The 12,073-nt window shown below is 33.9% G+C and overlaps 2 protein-coding genes across 2 annotated transcripts; both read left to right on the forward strand.

Annotated features, from left to right (window-relative positions):
- Positions 1-303: 303 nt before the first annotated feature.
- On the forward strand, positions 304-9,323 carry LOC140431789 (uncharacterized). Its single transcript, XM_072519670.1, has 4 exons — positions 304-475; positions 7,025-7,316; positions 7,378-7,895; positions 8,134-9,323. Exons 1-4 carry the CDS (start codon positions 304-306, stop codon positions 9,321-9,323), a joined length of 2,172 nt encoding a protein of 723 aa, XP_072375771.1.
- A 169-nt stretch (positions 9,324-9,492) lies between these two features.
- Positions 9,493-11,130, forward strand: LOC140431790 (uncharacterized). Its single transcript, XM_072519671.1, has one exon. It carries the CDS (start codon positions 9,493-9,495, stop codon positions 11,128-11,130), a length of 1,638 nt encoding a protein of 545 aa, XP_072375772.1.
- The last annotated feature ends 943 nt before the right edge of the window (positions 11,131-12,073 follow it).

The raw sequence follows: 12,073 nt of genomic DNA on the forward strand, positions 1-12,073 counted from the left end.
ATTTAATTCAGGGGATCAAAAATGGACGTTTAGTTTAGTCTTTAACTTTTTCACATAGCACCATCTAGTATAACGTATATCAAACAAACAATAGTATATTAAAATCTATTGAGACGGAAAGAGTGGTGAGATCTAGTGACTGTCTCAATTAGAATCAAACAAATTTATACATTGCGTTGGCTAACTAGTCCTATTTAAACAATGCTGTAACGTTCCGAAGAAATAGAAACAAATCCAGTTTTAAGTCGAAATCCACACCGGTTTTCGAACAGATGACAGGGCCGGACTTAACATTAATCAACCATGACTTCGAATAAAACTATGAATACTACTCACAGTTCATCTCACGCCTCATATTCCAGTGTTGTCAACACATTTAAACATCCAACAAAAGAACAAGCTATAATACTTTCCAGTATTGAAGGAACTAAAGTTCATGACTATATCATCGCCGTTGGTTCACTAGTTGGTCCACGTAATGTATCCTTCGCTTCCAGAATTGCCAACAATAGAATATGTCTATATCTTTCATCTAAAAAATGCAGTTGATTCACTACTACATTCCCACATATATGTTAATATAAAAGAAACTCAAGTAGAAATAAGAAGACTTATCTCTCCATCTCAAAGACTAGTCATATCAAATGCTTGTCCTACTGTTCCAAACTCGTTAATTGAACAAGAACTACATCAGATGGGTATAAACTCCGTCTCAAAAATTACTTTCCTAAGAGTAGGTATGCCGGAAAGCGAACTACAACCATATCTTGAGTTTTAGAAGGCAAATATTTATTACATCTTTAGACAATTTGTCTATTCCTGATTCTTTCATTATCTCTTATGATAATACCAAATTATCGTTTATACCTTTCTATAGAAGGATTAAACTGTACAAAATGCAAGACTATTGGTCATCAGGAAGCTGAACGCTCTAGCCAAGCAAACCCCACTACTTCTAATGTACACTCAGAAACTTCTCAAAACATATTACCTACAGTAAATACATCTAATAACCAAACAGAACTACAACGTTCTGACAAAACTAATTCATCTACTGCTAGTGCACACCCAGAAACTTTTCATTCAAGATACATTAATTACAATAAAATCCTCTAATAAACAAACAAAACAAATTATGGAAACTGACAATAACCTGACAGGATCCATAACTAATAGAAGTAAAACATCTTCCTTAAAAACTCCAACATCATCAACCTCAAACAACATCAGAAATCCTACTCCAGTAGATATAACACCCTATCCAATTACTACAAACGTCCCTAATCAAGTAAAAAGGTTCATATCATCTTCTCCAGACATTACCGAAAATACTTCACAGACCGATTCACAGATATTTACTTCTACTGTAGTAAGAAAACCAATGATAAAAAAAAAGTCTAAAAGTCAACCAGAAATTCTCGCAAAGAACTTTTACTTTCACTAGAGTCAATTAAAGACAAAATAGAAAACAGATTACCACCGTTTATCCTAAACTATAATGAAATATGTGACTTTCTAGAAAACACAATATATGCCAAACACCCTGAAATAATTTCAAAAGATTACTCGAATGAAACTGCCGAGCTAACTGAGATCCTTAATTTTGTTCACGCTTATACTCACAATTCAAAATTAAAAAATAATATAACTAGATTAAAAAATAAACTAAATCCCAATAATATCTCTTCCACAGAAGAAACAGATGAACTATTATCTCAGGCAGAATTCTAACATGTCCAATTCCTTTATTTTACAGTGAAATCTTAATGAGTTTTATACCCATTTAGAACAATTAAAACTCTTAATAAATGAATTATGCCCAAAGATCTTATGTCTTCAAGAAACTCATTTTAAACAAGTTAATATAAATCTTCGAAATTATCATTGTTTTCCAAAAAACAGAGTAGCACAACAGGCAGTAGCGGAGTAGCTATCTTCGTAAGTACAGACCTAGAAGCTAAGCCAATTACATTAAGTACTAATCTCGAAGCTGTAGCAGTGAGTATAAGATACCAAAAACATATTAATATATGCAACATTTATTTACCACATCCTAATCCACACCCAAAAATAATTTTAGGGGATATGAATTGTCATCATTCTGCATGAGGAAGCTCTAAAGCAGACAAATACGGTAATCTATTGAAACATCTCATTGACTCTTCTGATCTACTATTACTTAATATAGGAAAACCTACCAGATTTAACTCTATAACGGCTCCTTTTCCGCCATAGATTTATCATTATGTAGTCAATCCTTATCAACGTTTCTCACGTGGAATACTTTAAAATCGTTATATGACAGTGACCACTTTCCTATCTGCATATCGCTTAATCAAATTCAATCTCCTAATTTTCCAATCTATCAATCCTGAAAATTAAAGACTGCAAACTGGTCGTCTTATCAAGATGACATTGAAAAAAAAATTGAAAAACTATCATCCAAGTGATGATATAAACCCTAATATTACCTCCTTAAACAATATAATTATAGAAGCAGCTTTATATAATATAGGTAAAACAAAGCTCTGCAAAAGACCTCCAGTACCTTGGTGGAACAATGAACTAGCATATGCTCGATCTTCTAGCAACCATGCTTTTAATGTTCTTAAAAACATAATACTAATGAAAATTTACTTAATTTCAGAAAACTCAGACCTGCAGTAAGATATCTCATAAAGAAAAGCAAAAGAGATACCTGCAGAGAGTACGTATCATCTATCAATTCTTCAACACCCTCCGAGGTTATCTGGACTAAAATTCGTAAACTTAAAGGCTCCAATTCTTATAGACATATAAACACCTTAACACAATAATAAATTAATAACTTGCAAAAATACACTCGCAGAAGCTTTAGCTGATGTCTATCAACAAAATTCTAGCGACAAAAATATTTCTGACGAATCCCTAACATATAAGAAAACTTCTACAATCTTCATTAACAACTCTGACAGCCCCTTAAATGCTACTATAACTCTTCAAGAATTAGAATTTTCTCTCTCAAATATAAAAAACACATCTACAGGACCAGATGATCTTCTACCAGTCTTCATAAAAAACTTACCATTCGGCGCCAAATTAATTATGTTAGATTTATTTAATACCTGCTTCTTAAAGCATGAATTCCCAGATCTTTGATCTAAAGCAGTTATAGTTCCCATTATTAAGCCTAACAAACCAAAAGACAACCCTACCTCTTACCGACCCATCTCTCTTATATGTTGCATGTGCAAAATCCTAGAAAAAATTTTTAATCTCCGCCTTATATGGTACTTAGAAAATAATAACTTTTTTACTCCCTTTCAAAGTGGTTTTCGAAGAGGCAGGTCCACACTAGATAATCACGTTGCATTTCAGACTTCAATTAATGAAGCTTTTGAAATAACCAAAAACTAATAGCAATATTTTTTGATATAACCCAAGCTTACGATAGAGCATGGAGACACTGTATTCTACAAACATTAAAAGATACTGGCATTTAAGGTAATATACTTGTATTTATAATTTTTTTTTTTTAAAATCGCTCGATTCAAGTTAGAGTAAATGGTGTTAAAAGCTCGTCTAAGATACTAGATAATGGAATTCCTCAAAGTTCGATCTTAGTCCAACTTTATTCTTAATCGCTTTTAATAGTAAAGATGTAATTAAAGCACCCATTAAAGCTAGTGTTGACGCAGATGACATTGTTATTTATAGTAAATCGAATAATGTAATGACAGCAACTAAAATTATACAGAGTTTCCTAAATCGGCTTTGTAATTGGACGATAAAAACGGGATTTGTTTTTCTACTGAAAAAACACGATACATCATTTTTAATAAAATAAAACCCACCTCACAACTAGTCTAACATTAAATAATTTACCTTTGGAACAGTCAAAAAAAATAAACTTTCTACGTCTAACTTTTGAGAAAACTTTAAATTGGAATTTGCACATAAATAAACTACAGCTTTCCTGTCAAAAGAGATTAAATATACTCAAAATAGTATCCAACACAATTTGGGGTGCTGATCATAAAATGTTAATTAGGCTTTACAAATCGCTCATTAGAACTAAAATCGACTATATGTTACGATGCTGTATGTAAAACCACTCTAAAAAAACTAAACAGTATTTAATCTACAGCTTTGAGTTTAGCACTGGGAGCTTCTAAAACTAGTTCGGTTAGTAGTATGCAATTTCCAACTGGAGAACCTACCTTACATATATCACGACAGCAACTATCCTTGAACTACATTGCAAAAATATCATCCCAGAAACAGCTTCCTGTATTTTTCCACATCTGCAACCCTGGACTTTCTCCTAACAATAAGACCAAAAATTCTACACCCTCATAGAAAGAATAAAGCTCACAACTTTCGATAGGAATCATCTCAATCTATCGCTAAATATAAATGCAAACTATCACCCATGGACAAGCCACCCATTAACTATTGATGTAACACTTACCAAGTATCCCAAATCAACTACAAATTTCACAATAATTAAATCTCTATTCATGGAAATTCTAGACCACTATCCTAATTATTTGCAAATCTTTACCGATGCCTCTAAAACTCCAAATGATCACGCTGCTGTCTACTACAGTAAAGAAAATTCTTATAGCATATCGATACCAACCAACTGCAGTATACTAACAGGTGAGGCTACAGCTATTTTGGAAGCCCTAATCTTTTTCGAAAAGAGTAGAACGATGAAGTGCATTATCGTAACAGACTCATTAAATGCATTATTGGAACTAGAACAAATATATACCAACAACCCTATTATACAGAGTATAAAAAACGAACTAGAAAAATTTCGATCATTAGGAAAGGAAGCGGCTTTTATTTGGGTACCTTCACATGCAGGTATTTACGGAATGAAAAAACAGACCAACTGGCTAACAAAAGTCTAATGAAACTCAAAACATCCTGCAAAATTGAAGACATATCCGTACGCCGATCTAAAAAACCTGTTTAAAATCCACCGTATTATTACTTGGCAAAATTATTGGGAAAAATTAGGTACTAAATTAAATGTAATTTGCCAAAAAATAACTGATGTCCTGGAGACTCTTTAAACAAAAGAAACCAAGTCATTATTAATCGTTTAAGAATTGGCCATACTGCCTTAACACACAAATACCTAATAACAAAAGAACCACTACCTATCTGCTACAGCTGCTCTAACCCACTGACTGTAAAACACATCCTGCTTGATTGTCCTCAGTTCGAGGAAAAAAGAAGATCCCACGGATTCACAAATGATGATCTCAAGAGAGTTCTCACCAAAAAAAATTTGGACAGTGTTAAGCTAGTTAAAAGACATCAAGTTATTTAACTTTATTTAATGTAATATTTCATGTATTTGTTATATCCACTAATAACCCTTAAGGTAACTAACTTTCAAGGATTGTGCAAACTTTCAATCAAAATATCGTTACTTGCATCGAATATAGACGAAACGGAGACAGACGAAAACGAAAAACACGACAATGAAGAAAATATAGAAAGAATATGACACTAAGATACGAACTTGATAAGTTGTTCGACTTGTATAGATCTACAGTAATCGATTATTTTAAAATTGAAACGTCGAATACGGATTCCTAGATAAATCTCATAAAAATATCATTACCATTTTCTGGCAAAATAAACTTGAGGAACTTCACGACAAAATAATGAACGTTATATTTAAGGAAAATGTAGAATACAGTAACTGAAAACTTAATATTGTATCCAGTAAAACTATAAAAGACCGAAAATATTTTATTATACATTACCTTTTGATCCTGAAACGGGTAATATTACACCTGTTTCTCGAACTTTTTGCAAATAAGACTAATTCGACGAGTCGGAGACTTATTGTGTCGAAAATCAGCAAAGACGAAAACGCGCTATCTCAGAGTTCCACAAATGGTGTTAATTTACGAAAAGGTTTTGGCAGTAACTGATTTTGATCAATCTTAAGGAAAATATCAGAAAAAACATCTAGCTAAACATATCGAATAATCGGTATAAGTGAAGAATTTATTTCTTGTGGAGTAAGGATTCTGTTTTCGTTAAGTCTTTATTTAGACCTAGAGTTTTTTATAAACCTTAACACATAAGCTAAAATTCTTTGAATTTTAGGTGTTAAAACTTTAGAGCAACCCCGTATAATATACTTTCAGTCAAATTTTACCCGACCTTTATCTAACACCCCTCGAGAGGGGCTACAGGTAGTTGCGGACAGAAGACAGTCTCATTACAGTCTCATCACAACATCGTTACAATAAGGACGCTAGTTTTAAATTTATCGCTTACGAAATGTTTTACATGTGCCTTTTTTTTATTTCTTCAATACAGTTTAGTTTAAGTGATTTGTTTTTGTATTACTCTACGTGAAATTCTAATAAGATTTAACTTACATCCCCTACATAAATGGTCCTTGTTCGAGCCGAATTAACCAGTTATCAAAATATATTTTGCTGTACATTCCAATGGAAGCTGTATTTTTTTCGACGAATTTGCATCGTCCCATTCACACAGTATCGGAAGAAGGCAGGTATAATCTTTCGTCAAAGTCAAGGTTAGTGCATAAGTAATTTCCTATTACTCATTTTAATCTTTATGGTCGTAAAAGGGTTTATTTTGTATTTGATTTAATTCAGTGGAAAATATTTATTTTTAAAATCACGTATTTTACTGTTATAATACATTTAGAGATTTCAATATTTTCATTTATACATTAATACACGAATATAGTAGCGCCCTTAAACTTATTTCAATTTATTCATTTTCATTTATAAATTTTTACAAAGTTGAAATATTATCTTTAACGTTTTTTATTCACTCGCAAAACTTTTATACACATAACATTACATAATTTGCTTTTAATTTTTTTGCGTATACATACATACATTTTTATTTTTGTGAATATATTATATAAAATTATATTGTCAATATGACATCGCTACAGCAAAAACTAAACGCTCCTCAATCAAAGGTTCTGTAACTCGTTTTAGTACGTATTTTAATTCTATCAAAAACAAACCTTTAGAACAAATTAACTTTAGAGATTTACAACTTAGACTTGATAGAATTGAGAAACTTTTTGATGATTTTGACAACGCTCAATCACTTATTGAGGCCTCTGATGAGGACTATACTTCCAACGCAGATACTATCCATGGTATAGAAAGGTCGTCTTTCGAAACGTCGTTTTTTCATATTACTAGCGCTGTGCTAGATTTTATTGACACCAATCTTTCAAAACCCCGTGATCAAGCTGCTCAAGCTTCAAATTCGACAATTTCGTCCGAAAACAGTTCACAAACGTCTATTAACATTAGGTTATCCGCTATCAACTTGCACCCTCTTTGAGGGTGATTATGATAATTGGTTGTTCTTTAGAGATACATTTAATTCTATCATACATACCAGCACAGAACTTTCCAACATTCAGAAATTTCGTTATCTAAGATTATCCTTACAAGGTATTGCCGCAGAAACAATACGTAACCTGGACATTTCTGAAGCAACATATGAAACTGCATGGGAATTACTACAAGTCAGATTCGAAAACAAATGTCTTCTTGTTAATAATCATATTAAAAAATTATTTAACTTACCAAATGTTTCAAAAAATTCACATCATGATCTACGCACCTTACTTGATGGTTTCCAAAGACATTTACGCTCTCTTAAGTCCTTAGAATTAGACACAACGTCTTGGGATGCCCTTATCATATATCTAATCACTACAAAACTAGACAATGCTACACACAAAGAATGGGAACTGTCAATTAAAGACGACAAGATCACATTACCCAGTTTGAGTAACTTAACTGAATTTCTAGAAGGCAAATGTAGAGTCTTAGAATCTGTTAATCATCAAGAAGAAAAATCTCGTCCCAAATTCCCATCTACAGGCAATCCCAAGTCCAAAAATTTCTAAAAATTCTTCTAACTGTTCTTTACGCAAACAAAAACATATAATTTACGCTTGTCCTGAATTTCTTAAATTAGAAACGTCATTAAGACATAATGAAGCAAAACGCTTACGACTTTGCATAAATTGTCTGCGTAGTGGTCATTTCACTAAGGAATGCAAATCTTCCGGGTGTCATAAATGTGGGAAAATACACCACACACTTTTACACTTTCAAGGTAACTCACAAAAGCTTATTGAAACCCGTAATCAAACCAGCAGCAGTTTACCTTGCTCAAGTCCAGTTATATCAGAAAGCTCTAATGCACTGACAGCACGTAACATTTCGTTTGAGCACAAATCTACTACTTTGCGATCAACTGTAAAAATAAAAGTCTTTGACATCTCAGGTAACGAATACGAGGCTCGTGCGCTTCTAGATAACGGCTCGGAAAGTAATTTCATTTCCCAGCGCCTATTAAACCTTCTAAGGTTACCTACAACCAAAACACATTTTTCTATTTCTGGTATAAACCAAACAAATTATTTTGTAAGCTATAGAACATCAGTAAAATTTAAATCCAAAACTTTAAACTTTTCTCAAGTAATTTCATGCTTAGTACTTCCAGAAATTGCAGGAAATTTACCTTCTATCACATTCGATAAGAAAACACTTAATATCCCTTCTAATATTACTCTGGCTGATCCAGACTTCAATATTTCATCTCCTATTGATCTTCTTATCGGTGCAGATATCTTCTGGAATTTAATTTGTATTGGTCAGATTAAATTATCACCTGGACAACCGATTCTTCAAAAAACCAAACTTGGATGGATTATCTCAGGTCCATTATTTCCAAACAATAGCGTTGCAGTCAGAACTACATGCCATTTGTCGACCATAAACAATTTAAGCATTGAAGATCAACTTCAAAAATTTTGGGAAATTAAAGAATGCCCAAAAACAAAATTTTTGTCCAACGAAGAACTTTCTTGTAAAGATCACTTCTTAAAAACGACCTCTCTTAATTCTTCTGGTAGGTTTGTAGTATCACTTCCCTTGAAATCTTCCGGCGACAATCTAGGCAACTCTAAGACTACAGCAACAAAAAGATTTTATTCTCTCGAAAAGAAGCTTAATGCGAATTTTGAATTAAAAGATGATTACACTCGATTTATCGATGAATATTTATCCTTACACCATATGTCCGTTTTACCCTTTGTAACCATAGGATCTGAGTTCTTTCTTCCTCATCATTGTGTCTATAAAGGCAATAAAATTCGTGTTGTTTTTGACGGTTCTGCCAATACAGATTCAGGTGTTTCCCTGAACGACATTCTTATGATTGGACCTAATTTGCAAGATGATCTTTTCACTATCATCTCACGTTTTCGTAAACATAGTTTTGTACTAACAGCCGATATATAAAATATGTATCGACAAATACTGATAAAGGAGGAAGAACGCTCCTTAAAAAAAGATCATATGGCGATCTGATCATACAAACTCTCTCGAAACTTATACTTTAAACACCGTAACTTACGGTACTGCTTCTGCTAGTTTTCTTGCCACGAGATGTCTTCAAGAAGTGGCACATATGTATGCAACCGATTTTCCTGACATATCTTCTATAATTTTACGGGACTTTTATGTCAACGATCTTCACACAGGTGGTTCGACAATAGAAGATATCAAACGCATTCAATCACTTACTTCCGAATTAATGTCTCGTCATGGCTTCCAATTGAGAAAATGGAAGTCAAACGCTCCTATTTTAAACTTTGACAATCAAAATAATGTTTCCTTGGAAATTGGAGCTGACGATACTATCAAAACTTTGGGCTTATTGTGGAGTCCAAAATCTGACACTTGTCATATCAATGTTCAACCTATAGAGCACAAGTGTAAAGTTACAAAGAGACTTATTCTTTCGACTATATCAAAAATATTTGATCCACTAGGTTTGCTTTCGGCTGTAACTATAACAGCTAAAATTATTCTGCAAGATTTGTGGAAATTAAAAATTTCCTGGGACGAAGTCGTCCCCATGGATATCTTTACGAAATGGGTTACATATCAGACTCAACTGGTTAAACTTAATCAGTTACAAATTCCTAGGCATGTAATTTGTACAAACTACAACTCAATTCAACTACATGGTTTTTCAGATGCATCCACCACTGCATATTATGGTGCTTGCATTTATATTCGTTCATCTGAAAACTTCGAAAATTTTCGTTGTCATCTACTTTGCTCCAAAACCAGAGTAGCTCCTTTAAAACACATCCTCACGGTACCGCGCCTAGAACTTTGTGGAGCTTACTTGCTAGCTGAGTTGATAGACAAGGTAAAACAACACATGCAATTAGATTTTGAAGAAATCACTTACTGGTGCGACTCCACTATTGTTCTAGGATGGATAAAGACTTCTCCGAGTTTGTTAAAGACCTTTGTGGCAAATAGAGTTTCTCAAATTCAAACTTTGACCGAATCTCAAACATGGCGTTACGTGAATACACTTGAGAATCTCGCAGATCTTCTATCAAGGGGAATTTCTCCTACATCACTTATCACTTTCGAATTGTGGTTTCATGGCCCATCATGGCTAGCTAAACCAGAAACTCATTGGCCTAATAGAACATTCGAACCTTCTCAACTCTCTGAGCTTCGACCAGCATCAGCCCTTATCGCAAGAGTTCACATGAAATTGGACATCATCACTTCATTTGTAAAACTACAGCGCATTATCGCTTATGTACTACGCTTTTTAAATAATTGTAAATTTTCTCCTAAACGAAGGAACCTTTCTTGCGAGGAAATAGATAATGCTTTAAAATATATAATTCGAATAGTACAAAATGAAATATTTTATGACGACTTGACACACCTTAAGAGACATGGTAACGTTGACTCTAAAAGTAAACTTCTTACCCTCAATCCGTTTATCGATAAGTATAACCACATCGGTGGAAGACTGCATAATTCTGATTTTTGTTACGATAAAAAACATCCCATTGTCCTTGATTCTAAATACCACTTTACTACTATTCTTGTACGAAATGAGAATCTTACCTTAAATCATTGCGGTCCTCAATTACTATTAGCTTCCATTCGTGAAAAATTTTGGCCCATTAATGGACGTCAAGTGGTTCGCAGAATCGTTCGCGATTGTATTATCTGTTGTAGGGTGGCTCCTAAATTAGAAACCTATCTTATGGGTAATTTATCCTCGTAACGTCTTGTTCCCTCTAGGCCATTCCACAACTGTGGAGTTGACTATGCAGGACCTGTTTTGCTAGAGGATCGACACTCCCGAAATTATAAAACTATCAATTACAAAACTATCATCTGTTTAGCAACAAGTCGTAAGCAGCTTGACCACGTAATGAGCGTGTGAAAATGCGCTTCCATCTTTTCGGACAATGGTAGTACCTTCGTTGGCGCAAAAAATGAGCTTGTCAAATTTGTTGACACCTCTAGTTCAACTATTAGGGACAATTTAACTACCGAAGGTATCAATTGGCAGTTTATTCCGCCACGATCACCTCACTTTGGGGGAGTTTGGGAGGCGGGAGTAAAATCTTTCAAATTTCACCTAAAGCGTGTCATTGGCAATACAATTCTTTCATATGAAGAATTTTCCACTGTTTTATGTCAAATATAAGCTTGCCTAACCTCACGACCACTCTCACCAATGTCTAACGACCCTTCCGACTTACTTCCTCTTACTCCTGTACACTTTTTAATTGGATCCACATTGACCGCAATACCTGAACGGAATTTCTTAGATGAAGGAAAACAGCCTTAGCAGATTCCAAAGGCTTCAAAAAATGATCCAAGGTTATTGGACTAGGTGGTCCAAGGAATATATTTCATCCCTCCAGCAGCGAGTTAAGTAGAAAAAACATTTCAACAGTCTTCTTAGAATTGGAAGTCTAGTGCCTGGTAATGGTGCCTGGGTAGAGTGACTCAATTACATGCGGGTAGTGACGGAATAGTTCGTGCAGTGACAATTAAAAATATTAGAGGTTGTTTCAAGCGACCAATGACAAAGGTGTGCGTCCTACCCACAGATCAGTGACTTAAGTTTCAGTGAAACAAACGGTGAAACAAACTTTTAACTCAACTCGATTACTTGTTGAACCTCTACAGGCGTTCAATGGAGGCGGCTTAAATGT

The sequence above is a fragment of the Diabrotica undecimpunctata genome, unplaced genomic scaffold, assembly GCF_040954645.1.
Source record: "Diabrotica undecimpunctata isolate CICGRU unplaced genomic scaffold, icDiaUnde3 ctg00002000.1, whole genome shotgun sequence".
NCBI lineage: Eukaryota > Metazoa > Arthropoda > Insecta > Coleoptera > Chrysomelidae > Diabrotica > Diabrotica undecimpunctata.

What these genes read in the sequence shown, in the direction of transcription:
- LOC140431790 (XM_072519671.1), top strand. Translation starts at nt 9,493, where the DNA reads ATGTATGCAACCGATTTTCCTGACATATCTTCTATAATTTTACGGGAC.
- LOC140431789 (XM_072519670.1), top strand. Translation starts at nt 304, where the DNA reads ATGACTTCGAATAAAACTATGAATACTACTCACAGTTCATCTCACGCC. An exon ending in TGGTTCACTAGTTGGTCCAC is followed by an intron (nt 476 to 7,024) that starts GTAATGTATCCT and finishes ACAAACCTTTAG; the next exon opens with AACAAATTAACTTTAGAGAT. An exon ending in CAAACGTCTATTAACATTAG is followed by an intron (nt 7,317 to 7,377) that starts GTTATCCGCTAT and finishes GTTGTTCTTTAG; the next exon opens with AGATACATTTAATTCTATCA.